At 43.0% G+C, this 20,587-nt stretch overlaps 2 protein-coding genes across 4 annotated transcripts in view; one reads left to right on the forward strand and one right to left on the reverse strand.

The window, feature by feature from the left end:
• shroom1 (shroom family member 1) overlaps positions 1–16,758 on the forward strand; it is a 29,915-nt gene extending 13,157 nt beyond the window's left edge. For 2 of the 3 annotated variants that reach the window (XM_089017768.1, XM_089017766.1), the window contains 8 exons: positions 3,609–6,439; positions 6,518–6,704; positions 6,827–6,879; positions 7,252–7,869; positions 8,044–8,571; positions 9,064–9,151; positions 9,806–10,078; positions 12,792–16,758. In XM_089017768.1, the coding sequence (XP_088873894.1) occupies positions 3,804–6,439; positions 6,518–6,704; positions 6,827–6,879; positions 7,252–7,869; positions 8,044–8,571; positions 9,064–9,151; positions 9,806–10,078; positions 12,792–13,046 (4,638 nt within the window). In that variant the 5' untranslated portion in view covers positions 3,609–3,803 and the 3' untranslated portion in view covers positions 13,047–16,758. Of the gene's footprint in view, positions 1–1,867; positions 2,030–3,608; positions 6,440–6,517; positions 6,705–6,826; positions 6,880–7,251; positions 7,870–8,043; positions 8,572–9,063; positions 9,152–9,805; positions 10,079–12,791 lie in introns of those variants that run through there. The other variant, XM_089017767.1, reaches the window with a different exon arrangement.
• Positions 16,759–17,436: 678 nt separating this feature from the next.
• Positions 17,437–19,670, reverse strand: sowahaa (sosondowah ankyrin repeat domain family member Aa). Its single transcript, XM_089017769.1, has one exon. It carries the CDS (start codon positions 19,575–19,577, stop codon positions 17,979–17,981), a length of 1,599 nt encoding a protein of 532 aa, XP_088873895.1. The 5' UTR covers positions 19,578–19,670; the 3' UTR covers positions 17,437–17,978.
• Positions 19,671–20,587: the final 917 nt, after the last annotated feature.

Below are 20,587 nucleotides of genomic sequence, written 5' to 3' on the forward strand. Positions count from 1 at the left end.
CTCTTGACTGGTACTCGTAAGAGGGAGCATATAACCCCTACTCTGGAATCCCTTCACTTCAATCTTATTATTTTTCTTCAAATCTTTAAATGGCCTCGCTCCTCCTTACCTCTCTTCCCGGCACCTCGTGTGCTGACCAGACATTATTAGATGTACCAAGAACTAAACGGAGGCTCAGAGGGGATCAAGCTGGTCCCGCACTCTGAAATGACCACTGAACATTCGGAAAACCTCCTTGCTGCCCATCTTTAAAATCCGTCTCAAAACTCATTTGTACTCTTTAGCATTCGACTCAGCATAATTCCGACTTGATCTTGGTGTCACTCCCTGTGGAGTTCTACTATCTTTGTGACTACTTTATTTCCCGTGTATGATAGCTGTCCATGTTAAGCGCTTTGTTACAGCTTCATCTTTTGTTAAAGCACTATATAAATCAATATGTATTGAAATCTAATTTACATTTCATTTGTATTATTTGCAGCCACATTGGGCAGTATCATGGGGGGGGGGGGGTGTAAGGAACCCCCGCACCCACAAAAGACAAACTGCGACTACTTTGTGAAATGGTTTTCTATTGTGTCAAGGTAGGACATGTGGGGTCGCCTTCTGTCGGAGAAATGCAGAGCGGGGGTGGGTGATCCCGGCAAATGTTGGGAAATGTAATTTACACTGAAAGTAAATAGAAAGGGGGAAAAGGTCAAGGCTGTCAGGTGCAACAATTTTGAAACAAAGGCCGTGTCAAAGGGGTGACAGAAGGGGGTGGGAGGGGTCTCCGAAGGGTGCCATTCAAGTTCGAAGTACTACTGCTGTCTAGTGTTCATGGCCGTCAAGCAAAATCTTCATCAAGCAAAATATAGTCATGGAGATTTACCAGTTCCTCATATTGTGATTTAAATTCCAACTCAGCAAAACATTGACCAGCTGATTACTCGAAACTTTTTTTCTTGATTAAGTTCCCCCTGACTCTGAAACACCTGAAATGTTTTTCAGCAATCTTTGTTTGAGTTTGTCTCAAAGTTGGAAGCAAAGAACTGCCCCGCAGTCCACAGAAAGCTAAAAGAGAGTCTTTCACACATACAGAGTACACAGATGTTGGATTCCAAACATGGTCAGAAAGCCTTGTTGTCAGTTTAAAGGAGCACAACACGCTACATTTGGCGTCGACCTGTTTTCTCCACCTGCAGTATGTTGTCGATCCACATTTTCAGCCATTGAGCGTGGGTTTAAAATGACATTGTGATAGTAGGCCAAGTATGACTCCAACTATGACAATGTTAACGCTAATTAAAAAATAGAAAAAAGGAGGGCAATGACAATAACACTGCAGACGAATGTTGTCATGAGTCTCTTAATGACAGGGTGTGTTTAAAAATAAATAAATAAGATAATTAGTCGTTTGAGATTTTCGGTAGGGGGTTGGTGGTGCGGGCCTCCTGAGGTCACCCGTCCACTCAACCCCCCCATCCGTTCCTTCTTTCTCCTCCTCCCTCCTGCCTTGGCCAGTCTCCATGTGCCGGGCTCAGGACCTTGGGAATGAATGGCGCCCGGGCTGTGCTCCGTCTTTGAAGCCAGCCAGGAATGCGAGGCCTCTTTTTTTTTTTTTTTCTGTCTCTGTCTCTCTCTCTCTCTCTCTCTCTCTCTCTCTCTCTCTCTCTCTCTCTCTCTCTCTCTCTCTCTCTCTCTCTCTCTCTCTCTCTCTCTCTCTCTCTCTCTCTCTCTCATTGCTAACGTGAAATATTCCCTCCGCTGCTCTCATTGTGCATCGCAGAGCCGGACGTCATCAGCTGGCCAATCGTTAGCTCCCACAAGGCAGCCACAGGTCGTGGAGGGAGGGAGTGGGGGGTCGGGAGGGAGGTTGGGGGGAGAAGGCACTCTCTGGAAGTCTTCCCTGTTAATATCGTGTTCGCCTGGTTACTTGGCGTTGCCGCCGCTTGGTGTGACAAAAAAAGGAATGGACACTTTTTGTTTTTCTCTTTTGGAGGCCACATGGGCGTTTTGGGGTTGAGCGGGCTCGAGAAGAAAAGTTAGGGTGAGTTGTGTTTTGTTTTATGTCAGCAAGGTTCTTTTGAAGTGGAGCCTTCCTTTCTCGTGCAGTTCCACGGTCCTTGTTGTGCACTCTTGTGTCCTGTTTTGTCTCTGTTGTGTGTGGGGGTATTTGTCTGGGCCGGTCGCCCTGTTTCTGCCTCACCCCCCCCCCCCCCCCCCACACTTCCCTCCCATTCTCTGTACATTGTGTCACCGCCTGTCCCCTCCATCACTTCCACTTCATCGCTCCCCTGTTTTGGAGCCTCTCTCTTTCTCTCTGTCTCTGTTTCTCTCTTGCTCTCTCACTCTATTTCTTTGTACGTCTGCACTTGTTGATCAGAAAGGTCTCCATAAACATATGAACTTCAATAATGTAGTTTGAACATATTTTTGTAATTTTGCCTTTTGCGTGTATACTAAACAGACTAATGATCATCTGTAATTTTTCTTTTGTTTTTTAAAATTAATTTCAAGCCAGTCTTAACCCAAGTTTGTGGCACTTGCATTACATTTGAAGCGTCAAAGGTTTTTCCTGGCTTTAATTTTCAAAAGAAATTGTCTATCAAGACTGAAGACATTTCAGAGGTTATATTCTATCATCTTAACAAAAAAATGTGTCTGGTGTTTTGAGTTTATAATATTATTCTCAAGGATGTTCCTGTTAGCTTGGAATGTTCACATCATGTAAATTAAAATAAATCCATTAGAATGATCACACAAAAATGCGAGTGTCCCAAGCAACCAGCGATGCTGTAACTCTCCCATCTTTAGAGAAATTATATCCAATCAGAAGTGTTTTAGCAGAAGTCTACACTGTCACGTTTCAGTTTGAGACCAACGGGTGGTACTGTCGGACCCCGCCTGCAGATGCACAGGTGTTGGTCATTTTAATCAGTGGCAGATAAAAGGACTCCCGACACGACCATTCATTGTTTGGTTAATCCTGTCAGGTTTGTTTTGTCTTGTAATGTTTTAGTCATGGTTTTGTTCGCTATTTTTGACCTTTTTGTTCTGATGACTTTGTTGTTTTAGATTTTGTTCCTGACGACTTTACTTAATACAATTTGTCAAATACACCCTGCACCGGACCCTGCTCCTCCATCCTTACTACTTTTCGGTGTCCACCACCACCGCCTTGCAAATCGTGGCATACCCAGGCAACATACCCATTATTAACGTTCAGTAATATGTTCCACCACCATATCTTTTAGGGTTTTATCAAATTAAAATGTCTTTACCTGACCTACCTTTGTGTTTTCCTTGCTCAATTCCAAGGGAAAAATACAGGTGACTCGTATTACATGGTAACAATGCCTTTTAATGAGGTATTAAGTGTCACATGAATGCTCTTCTCGTGCACTGTAGTTCCACGGAATTCCTCGAATATTTTCACGTGTGTGCTGCAATGTGCTCAGCTGACCTCAAGGCCTAATTAGAAGTATAAGGGAGATTCCCTCTAATAGGCCTTCAACTGTTCTGGCGGCTTAAGCTTCACACATAATGCACTTGTTTTCTTTCAACCATATGTGTGCCAAAAACATTTCAGGTTAACGACTGATCTGTGTTTTTATTTTCTCCTGCAGGTGCTTATGAGCAGACAAAGGATTTGAATAAGCCGCGAGGAGGTGGGAAAATGACCTAAGAAGTGACTTGTGCTCTGCGCAACCTGCTGCAAATGTGTCTGTGGCACTTTCTCTAGTCTCAAGGCGGATGCAGGCATCCATGCAATTTCAAATTAAGCTACCCTTGTTCATCCTCGACATCTGCAATTTAATTCCATGGATTCTTGCAGCTTCCAATTTGAGAGAATGAGCATCGTGGACTTGCATTCTCTGAGCATGCCTGTCAGCCGGCTCTCCCCAGCCAAGTCCAACAGCAGCTTTGTCGAACAACTTACCCACCACCAGCACGGCAAAGGAGACTCTGCTTACAGCTCTTTCTCTGGGGGGTCAACAGCACCGGACTACCCGCCTTCACTTCACTTTCCGGAGGACCTGCAGTCGAGTTCTTACAGTCACTATGCTGACCTTAAGTATTTAAAATCCATTTGTCATCCCAGCCAGGTCTTGCATTCAAACGCAAAAACCATGGACCAGGTGTATCGTTCGATGGAGGTGATCTCACAAAACTATCGCAATAGTACCCATATCCAGAGCGGCAATGGTGATATCTATACGAACGACAAAGCCATATCAAAGGTGTCTCTTAGGCCTCCATCCCAAATTGTTTACCCTCCCAGTTGTGCTCCTCCAGTCCCAGCACGACAAGGTAGTTTAATAGCTACTAAAAATTTGGAAAATAGCACCGGTCAACAAACCACTGACGCTCAACAGCCCAGACCCCGTAATCATCACCAACCATATTCCCACAGAGCGAACGTCCCTCAAATGGGGATAGCTAAGGTAGAATCAAGCAACTCTGTCATTAGTCTCGAAACATTGTACTCGGATCAGAGGGCAGTGCCAGCAGGGGAGATCCTGCAGCTGCCAAGCTACCGCTCTCAACTACCTTCTTATGAACAAAACAGGGCATCCGTGAACCCGCCCCATCTTTTCATCACAGACAACAAAGCTCTTTCTAAGCAGCAGAAGTCGTCAAACATCCCAAGACAGTCACCTCCCAAATGCACAAGCCAATCTGAGAACTCAAAGCCCATACAGCAATCAAGCGGGGGTGGATGTGGTGGTAAGGACCATGGGAAGCCCGATGGTGTCAGCGGTGAGTTTGAAAATCTACGCAAAAGGGCGCATTCCGCTTATGATTGGATTGGTTCTGAGCCAGCCCGTGTTTCTAGTCCTCGGAATGCGGGTCATACGGGTTTGATCAACAGCAGCATCCAGCATAAGGGTCAGTTCTACTTTGTCACAGGGGTGTGTAAGCACTCGGAAGCCAGAATGAGAACTCACTCTGCATGTGTGAGCGGGTCCGAAACTGCCAGTGAATGCTCCACTGTGTTGGAAAGACCTCGGCCAAAAGAGAGAGAAAGATGTCACAGCACAATGGAAAATTTATTTATACCCATAAAAGAGGATAAAAGGAGCAACCAAAGCAATGACCTTATACCAAGGGGTTTGGATCAGGAGAATCACCAACCCACCCCCTTTTCAAAACAGTCCTCTCAGAGCTGGGATTCCTTTGAAGAAATGGACTCAGAGAGTCGAGAGATTGGGCGGCACACCACCAACAACCCGATATTTTACTGCGGACCTGAGAATAACTCCCCACGGTCAACTTTACCAGCAAAGCAAGTCCTTTCGCTGACGGGCAATGAACCAAGCATCCAACCAAAGCGTGACGAGCAGGCAAATAGGGAGAAAAGACAACCACTGACAGATGTAGCAAGTGATAGAATCAACAAAGAAACCACCCCGCTTCTCTACCATCTCACTGAAGCAAACAGGACAACAATGCAGTCCAGAAAGGATATTGACTTTGGTCTGAAGGATAAAGACGCTGCTCATTACATACCTTGTGTCAGAGAACTATCTATCAAGAATGGGAAACCTCCACAACGGGATGTAACCAAGAATGACACAGGGGGAGTTGACTCTGTTGCCTGCAACACCTTGGATGACTCATATAAAAAGTACTACAAAGAGAGACTGAAGGACGCCCAATCTAAAGTCCTGAAGGAGACGTCATTTAAAAGAAGGGATCTGCAACTGGCATCAATGCATTGCGCCAGGCCAAAGCCTGAGCTGAGATCCCCAAGTGGTCACTCTCTCTTCTCATCACAAGATTCTGAGACTTCCACAGACACCCTCACCCCATCTGTAGCCTCCGAGGAGACAGAAAGAGGGAGCGTCCTGGAAGAGATTAGGCGAAGTCCGAATCAAATGACCACAGAGTCAGAAATTGAAAATGGGAGGTCTGCAAATGTGGCCCAACCCCAGGTAGCATCACGAATTGGGGGGCGAAAACGGTTGACTCCAGAGCAGAAAAAGATGTGCTACTCGGAACCGGAGAAGCTTAACCAGCTTGGTGGTGGGCCCAGCCATTCGGCTTGTCGGTCCTTTGGTAATGAAAGTGATGGGTTGTTTGCAGTGGACAGTGAATGGGAAGATCACATGCAACCGGGAGACCAGGGGCTGGTGGCAGCACGGAGGAAGTTGTTTGAGACACGCGGTCGAGCCCTTTCTGCCTCAAGTGCTTCACGGACAAACCTGAAGCACCTGCAACACAAGGCACTTGTAGCATACATGGAGCGCAAGACAGGCCAGAAAGTGGCGGAACCCCAACAACCGGGTCCTCAGACACCAATAACCCCCAGACAAAGACACTCTCTGGGGGAGAAACCCTTTGACTGGGGCGCCAGGCCTTTGTCAGCATGTAATGAGGGCAATCACCTCAAAAAGAAGCCCAACAGACCGCAGTCTGCAGGACGCATCCTTGATTCCTCTACCAGTTCCATCAGGTATGATGAGAGACAGAGTGGAAAGTAGCCATATTCTGGTTTTCATTCGACATGATCATTTCATCTGATACATCACAGGTATGCCCAGTTCTTCTCAGCACAACCCGGTTCAGACCAACCCCCAGTGCAGTCAAATCAACCTAGATGGAAGGATTACCAATGTTCACCGCATGGAAAGTATGCCTCCGTGGAAAGTCTCTTGGACCAACCGGAAGCACCTACAATGGTCAGAAACAGATCCACATCCACACCACATGCATTTCAGGTAGGTCAGATCTTTTATTTTCATACCATGAAGAATAAAAAAATCAAATGTTCCCTTCCAACAGCATTTTCTTACCAATTAAAAAAATGCACTCACACTTTAATTTCCCCTCTGGTTCACAGACTCAGGAGTATAAAACAGATCCAGAACCATTGAATTCCTCTGAAACTTGCAGGTATTTACCAGCACTCCTGTAAAATGTTTACATTACTATTGTTTTTGGATCAACAGAGAAGTATCTGCAAACTGTGGCTAATCTCCTTTCAAATTACTGCATTTTCCACACTATAAAGCACATCTAAAAAGCCTTCATTTTCTTCAAAAGATGACCCTGCGCCTTATCATCCGGTGTGCCTTATATGTGAAGTAATATTCAGCCATGTCAGTCATTAAAGGTGTACCTTATAATCCGTTGCACTTTATGAATGGGAAAGGTTTTAAAATACACCATTTAATGAAGGTGTGCCTTATAGTCCTTATAGTGCGGGAAATACAGTTGTAATTTTGAGATTTAACAACAACAAAAATTGCTATATATTTCTTCTAGTGTCCAGAAAAGTGTGAGCGCTGCAGTGTGCTCAACACCTGAAGCCCCACACCAAATCCGTGTCATAGCCCAGAGAGGCAAGTCCATGGAAGAACTGGGGGCATCCAAGTTCACTAAAATGTCGGCTCTGAGTAAGAGTTTTGAACAGCTGGATCAAGCGGGCCAAGACGGGAGGAATGTTTCACTTTTCGCTGAGGTCAGGGAAATTCGGGGGAAGGAGAGTGGGAGGATGAAGTATGGGCCCAATCTAATGGCCAAAGAAACAAACATTTCTGACTTGAAAGGACAGGCACAAATCAATGCACAGAGAAAATCCAACTCCAAACTGAACTCAGACTCTGCGCCAGTAGATGAGGAGGATATTGAACTTAAATCCACCACAGGAAGAAGATCCTTGAGTAGATCCGACTCCCCGACTTCTTGTTCATTCTCGAGGGGCAAAAGGCAATCTTCTGGATCTCGCAGTCCACCCACAGAAAAGTTCCTGTCTGGCAAACATCCCATTGAGTCTTTTCCACATTCCTCTGGAGGTCAGGAGACCAGTGAGAGGGAGGCGAGGTCTATCTTGTCTTCCACCACGCAGATAAAACCATCTCGTGAAAACAGACCTAGTTCCAGGTGAGATTCGTTTTTCAGAAACTAGCACTCCCCCAACGCATGCCAAACATACTTAGCATGTAGTTCAGTTAAAGTAACTGTTTGGCACATGTAGATCACTGGAACCTGTTGTTGTTGTAGTTGTTGTTGGTCATCATATGGTGTGGTTACCTTCATCTAATCTCATCCTTCCAGGGCCTCCTCCAATTCATCCGAACAGTCAGCGGTTGAACCAAGCCAAGACGTCCTACCGCCTACCCACGAAGTGTCCCTCAGCTGTGGTGTGACCACAGATCCGTCGTTATGGATTTTCCCTCCAGACCAGGAGAAACCCAAACGGGACATCCATTCCCCGGACTCTATTTTCGACGAGCATGCCATTTCGCGCTCTTTCAAAAGGAGCGAAATGGTTCCTGATCAGCAGGTTGCAGAGGAGAAAAATTCCAAAACAGAACTCAAGGAGTTCGCAGAGAACCAGGACATTGAAGAGAAACATACAACAGAGCAGGAAACCATAAATTTGGCGAATGCCTTCAAGAGACCGCCGTGGGAGGAGCTAGTGGAAACACTAGTGAAGGCGGAACCCTCGCTAGCCCCCGCATTCTATCCATTAGCCGATCGTAAGACGGCGCTGATGTTGATGGAGCAGCTGCTGTCTGAGGACACCTTGCTCATGGAGGAGCACTATAAGAAGAAACAGGAGCAGAAGGGAGCTGCACAAACGTTAGTGACCTTGAACAATATCGTTAAACTGTGGATGTAGGGCTAGCTTAATTTTTTGAACACCAGTTTAAAATAATTTTTGCGCTTCTTGACACATATTGTTCAGTACTCGGTCCCACAGTCCTATTTTAGCCAGTGAGCATACACCGTCAATATACAGTAAGTCTATTAACGGAGAGAATAATTGCAGTCAAAAGGTCATCGAATAAGAATTTCCACTACTGTCTAGTGTTTCTCTATAAAACACAATCGTTGCTTGGTTATGCCCAAAGAAGGTGCCGGGTTACCTTGCGTTGCATCATATGTTCCTATACACCTGCATATCTGCTTACAGCACTACTTAAACTCGCGTTTCTGCGAACGCAAGCACACACAAAAGAAAAAAGAAAAAAATGAAGTGAGCCAGAGGGAGAAAAATATACGCATCATCAAATATTTGTTGATAAGAGCGAACAATGCGGACGCCAGTCTGACCTTGTGCTTATTTTGCAGTTGTGAAAACAAGGCGCTTCAATCACCTGTTGGCCACGCTGGTGCAAGTGGAGATATTTGCGCCACCGGTGAACTCACTGACAAGAAGGTAAATGTGAAGTCAAAATAGTGACACAAAACCGTCATGGGGCGAAGATGACAATTAGCTTGCAAATTTGGGGGTAAAAACACTGACATTTTTAGAAAGGCATTTGAAAGCATTCACCTGGATTTCAGTATTATTTATGTATGTGTGTGTGTGCGTGTGTGTGTGTGTGTGTGTGTTTGTTTGTTTGTGTGTTTGTTTATTTATCTGTTTGCATAGTTATGTATCTGTTTACTTGTTTATTTATTTGTTTATTTATCTATCCGTCCATTTATTTATTTTCCATTTGTTTCTATTTATACAATACATATTGATTTATATAGCGCTTTAACAACAGCCAAAGCAGTCAAAAAGCGCTTAACATGGACAGCTATCATATACAGGATATAATATTTTTGTATCAATCTATTTATTTATTTATTTATTTATTTTCGTTTTTAGACACTTTTTTGCCTGTACCTTGCCATGAACATTTTTTTGCCACGTGAACTCAATGAATATTTCCACAAAGAAATGATGTTGTCTTTCAAAAAAACAGACACTTGATGAATTTGCAAAATTAAAACCCTTAAAAATATTGTCTTGAACAACCCTCTTTTCAAAACGAATATCAAAATACTGATTCTGCTTTACCCACTCCCACACATTAACCCACAGAGCATGCTGGTGTGCTATATTGAAGAGCGTCTGTGCTCGCTCGAGGAAACGCGAAGCGTCCTCCAAGCGGAGATCCAGGAAAACATGGCCCACGGAAATACCCTGGAGGCTCTTGTCCGCGAGCACTGTCTTCCCCTGGAGCTGGAGAGGTACAATCTGTTCATCGGAGACCTGGAGAGGGTGGTCAACCTGCTCCTGTGTCTCTCCGCTCGGCTGGCAAGGGTCCAGAACGCTCTGAGTATGGTGGACCAGGACACGGATGCTGAGGAGAAGGTGAGGATGTTTACCTACTGTGTGTGGTATATGGTCATTATTAGGATTATTCGCATGCTACATCCAGTCCTATTGCGTAATGGTGTATGCAAGATTGAAACAATTTTTTTCATTAATTGGTTATTTTAATTCTTGGTGCCATTAAAAGTGTCTTCAATGACTAACCTGCGCAAAAGAAAACAGAGTGCTGGGGAAAAAAACATTTTGGTAAACGCCATCACTATTTACAGTATGTAGGAAATTAAGTAATTTTGGTTTTTATCAAGAAGACCTTTACAAAATGTCTCGATCAGCTCCTAAATGTCATTTTATCAGCTTTTTTTTTTTAAATTGTCATAAAAATAAAATGGACTTTTAATTGTACTCGGCACTTAACTCATTCGTTGCCATTCCCGAATTTATTCTGAAATTGAAAAGTGTGACGAGGAGCGCCATTCCCGAATTTCTTCGGTCGGGTTTTGGTTTTTCTTGCGTGCCGATCAAGCATTGGTCAGACCTCTGGCAATGTTTTTCCCTTCCATGGGTGGGCAGCATTTGTCTTTTGTCCATGTTAGAGCTTTGTTACCGCTTCAGATGTTGTAAAAGTGCAATATAAATCAATATGTATTGTATTTTGTACAGCCACCCCATTTCAAGCTCAGATAACTCCAGACCCATATAACTTAGGAATTAACTCTTTTTTTCTCTGATGAAAGAAGAGAGTCAAAGGTTTCTTATGCTGAATTGCATGTTTATGTAGTCCTAAAACTTAATATTATATGAGTCCTGCAATTTGAGTGAAAATGACAAAAACCCTGGCACCAGTGTGGACACATTTTTGCACATCGGTGAATGAGCTAAAATGAACAAAACAGTAAAGAAACAAAAATGGTTTATTATTTTCCACGGAACAGTAAAAATGTAATTTTCCTTCCAACCTCTCCATTTAATTTTGTTCTTGTCTTTTTATCGTGTGATCAATGTCTTCACAATAAAATGTTGTCATTATCTCCAAGTGACAATAGTTGCATCATCACATTGTAAAAGTAAACGGTGCAACAGGAGCCAGCTGTCTTTCCATGTGCCCAGTGTCGAACTCTTCACGTGACTTTTGCTTACTATGAACAAACCCGAGGCCTCACACTTGACTCCTTTTCTCATGATTGAAACATTCTGCACGTGTGCTCTTCTCCAACCGCAACCTTTGTTTTATACTGCAGTATCGGAGGGCGTGACTGCAAATCATGAAACACGTTGATCAATATGTTCTTAGTATTTATTACTTCAATATTTTGGGTGATTATTTTTTTTCTTCAATTTCTCAAGACTTGTTTTGATAATTTTATGACAGACCACACACCCCTTGACGTAAACGGAATGAAAATTAGTGTTCAACTGACTGAATCTTCAGCATTCAAGTGAGAGTTGGCGTCTCTGCTCCCATGCCTTGAGCCATGACGCTCTCTCTTTCTCTCTTTCTGTCATGTTGACTTTGGAACAGCAAACATGCCTACGAGCTGAAGGGCAGTATTGCTTTCTCACCATGTGGATGGAATGCTAAAAAAAGTCAAGTTCATGACTCTTATCTTCTAATGATTTACGTTCATCCCTGCAAATATGTTCAACGGTCATTATCATGACATCAGTTTCCATCTGAGTTCACCCCGCTCTGTTCCAAGCTTCAATTGCACACTAAACATGTCAATGAGAGTGTTCCGCACATGCTGATTCCCCGCAGGCTCGTTCTGGCCTCGCCGTTATCAGCACCCGGGTTGTTTACACTCCCTCACCGAAACTCTTGCAGCTCATCGGTTTCGATAACATTTGCACCAACCCTGCCCTCTGTTGAAACAAGGCAACACTGCACCTCCCTTCAAAGCACTTCACAATATCCCTGATTATACTTTGAACCGCTTTACATGATAATGATTTTTTAAACCTGTGTGCACAGGATATTGAAGTACAAAAACTCACTTTGCTATACAAAAGAAGAAAAAAGAAAAACAACAACAAATTTGGGAATGGCGCTTTACGTCATATTTTCAATTCCCGAATAAATTTGTCAATGGCAGTGAATGAGTTAACATGTCTAACTGGATTAAAAAAATGTATTCATTTGCTTCATGTGAAGGTGGAGGATGTATTTTTAAAGTACCGAATACAATTTGCAACATGGGTTCATGCTAAACGGCTAAAACCTCCATTTTGAGTGCTTAGCTGCCATTTTCTGGCCTCTACCATATTTTCCGGTGTACAAGGCACACCCAAAAACCTTGATTTTTTTCCAAAGATGACCCTGCGCATTATACACAGGTGCACCTCATATGTGCAGAAAAATTGAGGCACAACAGGTGTCGCAACTACTGTCAGGAGCCACTGACTCCATTTCCCCCTGTCGAAGAAGTAGTGCGCAACCCAAGCTTCTACTGTAGTGCCTTATAAACTTTTATATATTATATTTTGAAAACTTATTTTCATTCGCTGAAGGTGCGCCTTATAGTCCTGTGCGCCTTATACACATATGGAAAAAGTTTGAAAATACATCATTCATTGGGGGTGCGCCTTGTACTCCAGTGCGCCTTATACACCGGAAAATACGGTATATGTAATTGCTACCCTTTCAGATTAAAGTAGAGAAACTAAATCAAATAAAAGTCAGATAAAGTAAAACCACTCACATATTCGACATTACATATAGCATTATCTGCTAACATTGTGTGTGTTTGTGTGTCAGCAATCTCTAGATAGCCGTCACCGTCTGCTGTGCAAGCAGCGGGAGGATGCCAAAGACCTAAAGGACAACCTGGACCGACGAGAAAACCTGGTGTCCACCTTCCTGTCCCGCCAGCTGAGCCCCGAGCAAGTGTGTGATTATCGACGCTTCGTGCAGACCAAGGCCTCGTTGCTCATCCGACACAAGGACCTCGAGGAGAAGACGAGGCTCGCCGAGGAGCAGCTGGAGGCCCTCGCCAAAAGTCTCTGTCTCTGAGGGTGGATAATTTGTTTCGGTTGCACGCAAACCGCTTTGGATGATATGCTTATCGCCCCATTTTGCAGACCTTTTCCATCCCGACCGTGCCTTGACTTCAGCGTCACACTCGCTAGCTTGAAGTCGCCTGCATTTCTCCTCATCGTCCACAAGGGGGAGCACAGTACACTCTAACACAGGGAGCCTACAATTTTTTTTGTTAAAAATGCTGCAGCAATGTTCTCGTAGACAGCTTTTACATGGATCCCAACCAAGTTGGTTTATTGCCGTAAAATTGATATAACATCCGCAGTAAACCTTTTCTGCCCACAGTCAACCTTTATCCCGAGACGCGCTCGCAAGCCCACCGCCCCTGAATTGCTCATCCAATGACTAACTTTCATGGTCTCAGACACAACAACAATCAACATAACTCCACTTCAATCTGAGGTGGGTTCCTTGAAATTTTGCCCGTTACCTTCTTAACTCATTCACTACCAGATGATGTGCAAAAATTTGTCCACTCCAGTACCAGGGTTTTTGTCATTTTCACTCAAATTGTAGGACCCTCAGAATATTGACTACATTCATATCCATAAACATTCAATACAGCGTAAGAAACCTTAGACTCTCTTCTTTCATCAGAAAAAAAGTTTATTCCTAAATTATTTGGGTCTGGAGTTATCTGAGCTTGAAATGGGGGTGGCTGCACAAAATACAATACATATTGATTTATAAAGCGCTTTAACAACAGATGACGCTGTAACAAAGCGCTAACATGGACAAAAGGCAAATGCTGCCCCCTCGTGGAAGGAAAAAAATTGCCAGATATCTGACCAGCGCTTTTTCGGCACCCCTCGCAAGAAAAACCAAAACCTGAACAAATTCGGGAATGGCGCTCCACGTCACACTTTTCAATTCCCGAATAAATTCGGGAATGGCAGCAAATGAGTTAATGTCCCTGGATCACGGAGGTATTGTCAAGCTAAGCTGTTCCTGACACTTTAAGCAGCATAGGAGAAAATCACGTGATTCACGGCACTAAATACAATAAAACAAAAGAAAAGGTGGACGACAACTAAAAACGCACTTTGTTGCAATACACAAATGCACATTTCTTTATTGTATATCAAACAACAATATCACTGTCATCTTGTTTAGATTTGAATTTTCAAGGTACGTTAAAATCTGTGTGAAAATACAGTTGTAGCAAAAAATGGCAACGATTTCAAGTGGAACCCCTTAAGGTGAACGCAATCTTTTATGATGCTGGTTGACATTTTGTTGTTGACATGTTCTAGTTTCAAAACAGGAAGCCATGGAAATGAAAATCATTTTTGATACTGTAAAGGCAATATCTGGTGTAGCATAAACAAGTGTCAACGAGAAGTGGTGTATAATAAATCTCAAGTACATACAGAAAAGTAAATATCATCACTCTGGTTGATGTTTGTTGGACTGTGAGACTTTTTTCTGGGTCATTACATGATATTTATCTGCTTTGGAAAATATGTTTGACTACACTCATTGAGTTATCTTTTAAATAATTTTGTGTTCCTTAAAGGACAACCGACATGACTTTTTTGTTTCCTATCCATCAGAAAAACGTTTTATAGCATCTAAAATACCCAAAACACGCAGTATGATATTTTTAGTCAAATGCAAAACACCAATAAAAATGACTTAAAGTGTGCTGAAACTGCAAAAAAAAAAAAAAAATGAAACCGGAAGTGGCCAGTTTCAGAAGGTCCCCCCCCCTTGTTCGTGGTGTCACCCCAAGACGTCTTGCCTTGCTGGAGAATCAAAACAATGGCTTCAGATTCTGAGAATATGCTTTCTTGTTACACATCCAGTTATGAATATGATTCAAATAGTTCTGAAGAGGAAAGCATACATGTTTGCAATCGATTAAAGAATTTATTCCGTGCCATTTTGAGGTATCTGGGGACGGGAAATGTAGCACCAAAAAGAAGCAGAAAATGGCGACAAAGCTCCGTGTAAGGAATTAATCAGCCTGTGGAAACGGGTTGATTAATTCCTTACATGGAGCTTTGTCGCCATCTTCTGCCTCTTTTTGGTGCTACACGAAGTTGTCAGACCAAACAAAGTACAGCAAAATGCATTGACGTGATGGAAGGACTGCTACAATGTGTCCTTTTTTCGTTCAGGGGCGTTCCTTCAGTGACGTAATGTGAGGACTCGTCACCAACTCAAAAACAAGACTTCCGGAATATTCAGCGCGAGTCTTAAAACGTAAAATATAGCTATATGCGGTGGAATCTTTGTAAAATACGCCTCCGGACAAGTTGTGTCCATAATTTGTAAAATCACTTGAAATTACTTCTACTGAGCGTATTTTACAAAGATTCCACCGCATATAGCTATATTTTACGTTTTAAGACTCGCACTGAATATTCCGGAAGTCTTGTTTTCGAGTTGGTGACGATTCCAGACGTGACGTGACGTCAGGAACGCCCCTGACCGAGAAAACGACACACAATGCATTTTGGGTACTTTGTTTGGTCTGAAAACATCATGTTGATCCGTGTTGATGGCGAAATTAGAAGGAAAACACATAAATAATGTGATGGTGAATTGTTGTGTGTTGCACCAAGACTACTATTTGATACTAGTTGACACAAATTCCCAGCAGACAAATCAGACCTTCTGAAACTCGCCATTTCCGGGGTCATTTTGAAGTAGTTTTGGGACACTTTAACTCATTTATTTTGATGTTTTGCATTTGACTAAAAATATCAGCCTGCATGTTTTGGGTATTTTAGATGCTATAAAACGTTTTTCTGATGTCAGTTAGGAAACAAAAAAAATGGTGTCGGTTGTCCTTTAAGTTGTACAGACCCTTTCCTGTCATAATCAAATTCCACTTCCTGTTCTATGTTCATCTCGTCGTCCTTGAAACGCTTCTATGACATCACACACAATGAAGGTTTGAACTCCAAATTTAATTTGGTATGATTTTCTACACAATTTGGGTTGAATTACATCCATCCGTTTTTTTTAATCCGCCAATTCTCCCTACGGTTGCGAGACTGAATGCCCCATTTTTTTTTACTTCAACTTCCAGGGTTCCACTGTAATAATGTTCAACTTCTTGTGTTTCACTGTCAGGAATGACATTTCATCTCCATTGTCAATTGGTTACTTCATACTTGAACTATATAGATTTCGACAAACTTTTAGTTACTCATAAAATTTCATTATTATTATTAAAATGATGTTTAACCTCCACGAACTTTAGAGCTAACATGTCAGTTGTGTATGAGTGATCAAATTGTTCATTATGAGTAATGTGCGTGCAAAGAAAATGTTGCTTTGCAAGTTTGTCAACAATATTCATGTTTATGCCATGAATGGATTCAAATTCTGATCATCCCGCAGCAAACGACCTGACGAGAACACACCCACATCCAATGTGTGCTGTCTGTGGACTATTTTGTATCATATATTTATGGTTTAATTCAAGGTTGTGGGTGAAGCCACAAAATGGATTCTGCTTTTCTCTCATCTAGTTTCCCAGTGGACTATAAAAAAAAAAAAAACACTTGATCTTCTTCAGAGTTGCTTTGCTTTGACATGACCTTTCCTAAAAGAGGACGAGGCAGTTCACAGTTAAATGACATCTCAGACCAGCTGAGTCACACGTGCCTGTATGGAGTTGTAAATTCCACTTTGTTTGTCTTATTGTTAATAAATTAAGAACATTTACCTTGAAGTGACACAAATAGTCAAATGATTTAATTGTGGGATTTTTGGAGGTTTAGTGCATTAATATTGTGGTATTTTCCGCCCTCTTCTGGAACTTTAACGCATTGACACAAACTCTGAACCTTAATAACAATAATAATAATAATAATAATAATAATAATAATAATAATATACAGTAAAGTCTCGTTATATCGATATTCAAGGGAGTCCGAAAAAATATCGATATAACCGAGACTATCGATATATCCGACCCTGTTTGCATGTAATTTTCTCCGTGCGTGCATAGAAATAGTATCGATATAACCGGGACTATCGATATATCCGATATCGATATAACGAGACTTTACTGTACATTTAATTTCTAAGCGCCTTTCAACACTCTCAAGGACACTTTATAGTCACAGGATAAGAGCTTTTTTGTGTGCGGGTGAGCAGCGGCAGCCACACGCACCAGCGTTCACTCTACCTGGAAGTAACACGGCAGCAAAGTTATGAAAGGAAGAGGAAAGGAAAGGAAGAAGTAGAAGAACAAAATACAGGAGCTGCTGGAAAGGCAGCCACTCTCGCGGCGCCATCTTGAAAGAGTCTGGACAAATAATGTACGTATTCTGTTATTTTACAAAAAAATAATGATAAAATATATAATTTCAAGTAAAGCAAAATATGAATACGTTGGATACAAAAATCAATGATTGTGCATTTATTCTGTATTGAAATCTGTATTAACATTTACATCCAAATAAAATCACAAAAATAAAAAAACTAGGAAATTACTTGATTTCATGTTAATCATGGGCCATAAATCTCAACAACTCTTTAATAAAAATATTAAACAAGGAAAACTATGCAACAGTTTTAGTTCCGGAAAAGTGAGTAATTATAACATTCTGATGATTGGTTGTTAAGTATGGACGTATACTCGAAACGACATTAGCACTGTACTTGCTAGCACCGCAATGCTATACAATGTCGCTATATGCTACGCGGCTGCGTATCAATGTTTACTTTGTCAAAATTAGCTATTGAATAAACTCAATACAAAAAGCATGGAACTATTACTTGGATAGCGACTGAGCATCCCCCCTGCTAGAACTTCAGTCCAACATAGTTCATTAGCACAAACCTGTCCCAAGATGGCAGTATTGTATTTGTTCAAATCAGAAATGGCTTTGGCCTCCGTGCAGCTGTACTTCCTGTATTTACTTTCTCCATGCTTGCTGGAGCTAATTATCCAAAAGCATCCGAAGCGAGTCGTTGTCTGAAGCCAGCGGCGTGTCTTGTGTCCTGGACCTCATCCCGAAGTGAGTAGAAAGCGGACCTTTGCTTTTGCTTCCGCCGTTGAGCTGATGAGTGCGGCTGGAAAAGGCGACTTATGGAATGCAGACCCTTTGATAGCTCTGGGAAGATCTCAACCTCATCCAGCGCCTCATTAGTATGATGGAATTTAGGTTCTCCGAGCAGCTCCCTGACGCTGTGCGCAGCGTCCCGGTGCAAGTAGTGGTATGCCCTTTTGCCACTGTTGTCCCGCACCGTCACATCTGCGCCGTACTCACCCACCAGCATGGCCACCACGTAGTCCTGCTGGTGCAAGGCGGCCAAATGTAAGGGCGTGTAGCCGCCGTGGGTCTTGCTATTGATGTCCACGCCCGAGCCGCCTTGTCGGGACATGTCCAGGATCTTCACCAGCATGTCACTGTTTCCGCACTTGGCCGCCCAGTGCAGGGCGGTGAACCCAGACATGAAGTCCCGCTTCTCTGCCAGCTGGCAGTCCCTCAAGAGGAGTCCGTAGACCTGACTCCATTGGCCCGAGGCGCACTTGACCAACCATTCATGCTCGGACGGCTCCAGAGGAACCGCTGAGGAAATTCTGGACTTGTCGGGCACCTTGGCGCCAGCGGTCAACTTGCTTCGAACGGGATCTGCTTTGGGGGGCTCATCCGGATCAACGTGCAGTTTGGGGACCTCAACCCCAATCGTGGGGGGCATTCTCAGGGGTAAAGCATACGGTTTGGGGGTCGGCTTGATTCTCGTATTGGAACATATGCTCCTCTGCAAGGCTAGTTCCAAGGGAGAGAGATGTCCGGAAGGTTCCTGTTCGGCTCGACTCTGAGAGACCCCCACCGTCACAGGCTGACCCTTCCTCAGGTCACCTATCATCGGGGTCCCTTCTTCCTCTCTGGCACAACTTGCAAAGTCCTGCTTTTTATGTACATCTCCCTGCTCCAGATCTCCTCTGTGGAGACGGTATTCCTGTTGCAGTTCAGCACATGTCCTTAAGCGTACTCCAGCCTTAGTCAAGCTATCTTCCTCTTCTTGCCCAGCACAAATGTTTGAGTCCTGCTTCTTCTTCTCATCTTCCTGTTCATGTCCAGCATGTCTCTTTGTGTTCACAATAGTCTCATCTGTATCATGTTCATGCTCACCCGCCTGGAGACAAAATACCTGTCCAGAAAGTCTCTTTTGGTTAATAACAGTGTCTAGTCCTTGTCCAGAACAGTTCTGACTGTCATGTGTACTCTGTTTACACATCTGCAAGGTCTCTCTCCCTTCCCGTTCAGCACAACTCACGTCCTCAGTCCGTTCCTCCTCCTGAGGTGTTCTTGTGTGGTATCCCTTCTTGAGGAACACGTACGGGTGGTCGTCGTCGCCGCGCTTGACGTAGGCGACGCTATTGACGAGATTCTTGAAGATTTCCCTCTTTCGAGCTTTCTCGTCACGGTCTTCACAATCAAGCGATCCTTGAAATATTGACAGGAGCTTGGCTTTGCTTACACGGCCCCCCTCGGATAGAAGCGCTGATATGACGCTTTCACGGCTCAGCGACATGTTATTAATTTTGTTTTCAGGAAATGAAAGAAAAGACGAGGTTTCCTCTCCTGTGGCACTGTCAGTGCACCTTGACCAGCTCCTCCTACCTCCTACCTGCGTGTTCGCGTGACGTGCACACGATATTTTTACACATACGTAACTCATGTACATTTTTCATTCTTCTTCTTTTCCTTTCTGCTTTTCCCTTGACGGGGTCGCCACTGATTTGCTGTGATATACTTTTTTTTTCACAAACGAAACTTTTTTTCTTTAACTTTTTGATTTTTTTGTCATCAGACAAGAACATTGGTCGAGTAGTTTACATACACGTGTATACAATAATTGTGTGGGTATAACGCACGTACGCGCGCATATACATCATAATCTTTAATCGATACCCACATTGTTTTTAATATGAACGCTGCACCTCCTCCGCAAACATTTGATTTACATCCATTCATTTTCAACAACACTTCTGCCGCACCATCTCACGAAACTCAACAAGAGACGAAAATCGAAGGCTTCAAGAGAGGAGAAAAAACACCAGTTTGACAAACAAAATTGTTCAACGAATGCATATTGAATGTGTCAACAAATCATTGGGCAGGTATACCTAATGTATTGACCTGTAATTTGCATTTTATAAATTGCCAATATTTTTGTTTAACGTTCACATCCTGTGAACACCCATGAGTCGTTATTCAAATATCTCCCCGTGACACATTTTACAGCTCCTGTTATGGCTTGTAGAAGGTAGCGTCTTTGACATTCTTTTTGGATGAGGGGTGGGAAGTCCCTGACTTGACGCCTTGTTGTGGCGGGTCATTACGATAACGAGTGCACTTCCCATTGTGCATTGCTTTACCAAAAACAAATATCACATTCAGAATGTCTAGTTAATTAACACGTGTAAAATTTTAATTAGACATCGTTTTGGATTCAATATTTTCATTGTGAATTAACTGCTTAGATACGTTTGACATTGAAGGTAGTTGGGGAGCACATGCTCTTTTTGTAGCGACGCGGAA

Source organism: Hippocampus bargibanti, linkage group LG16 (assembly GCF_051943395.1).
Source record: "Hippocampus bargibanti isolate YZ-2025 linkage group LG16, ASM5194339v1, whole genome shotgun sequence".
Lineage (NCBI taxonomy): Eukaryota > Metazoa > Chordata > Actinopteri > Syngnathiformes > Syngnathidae > Hippocampus > Hippocampus bargibanti.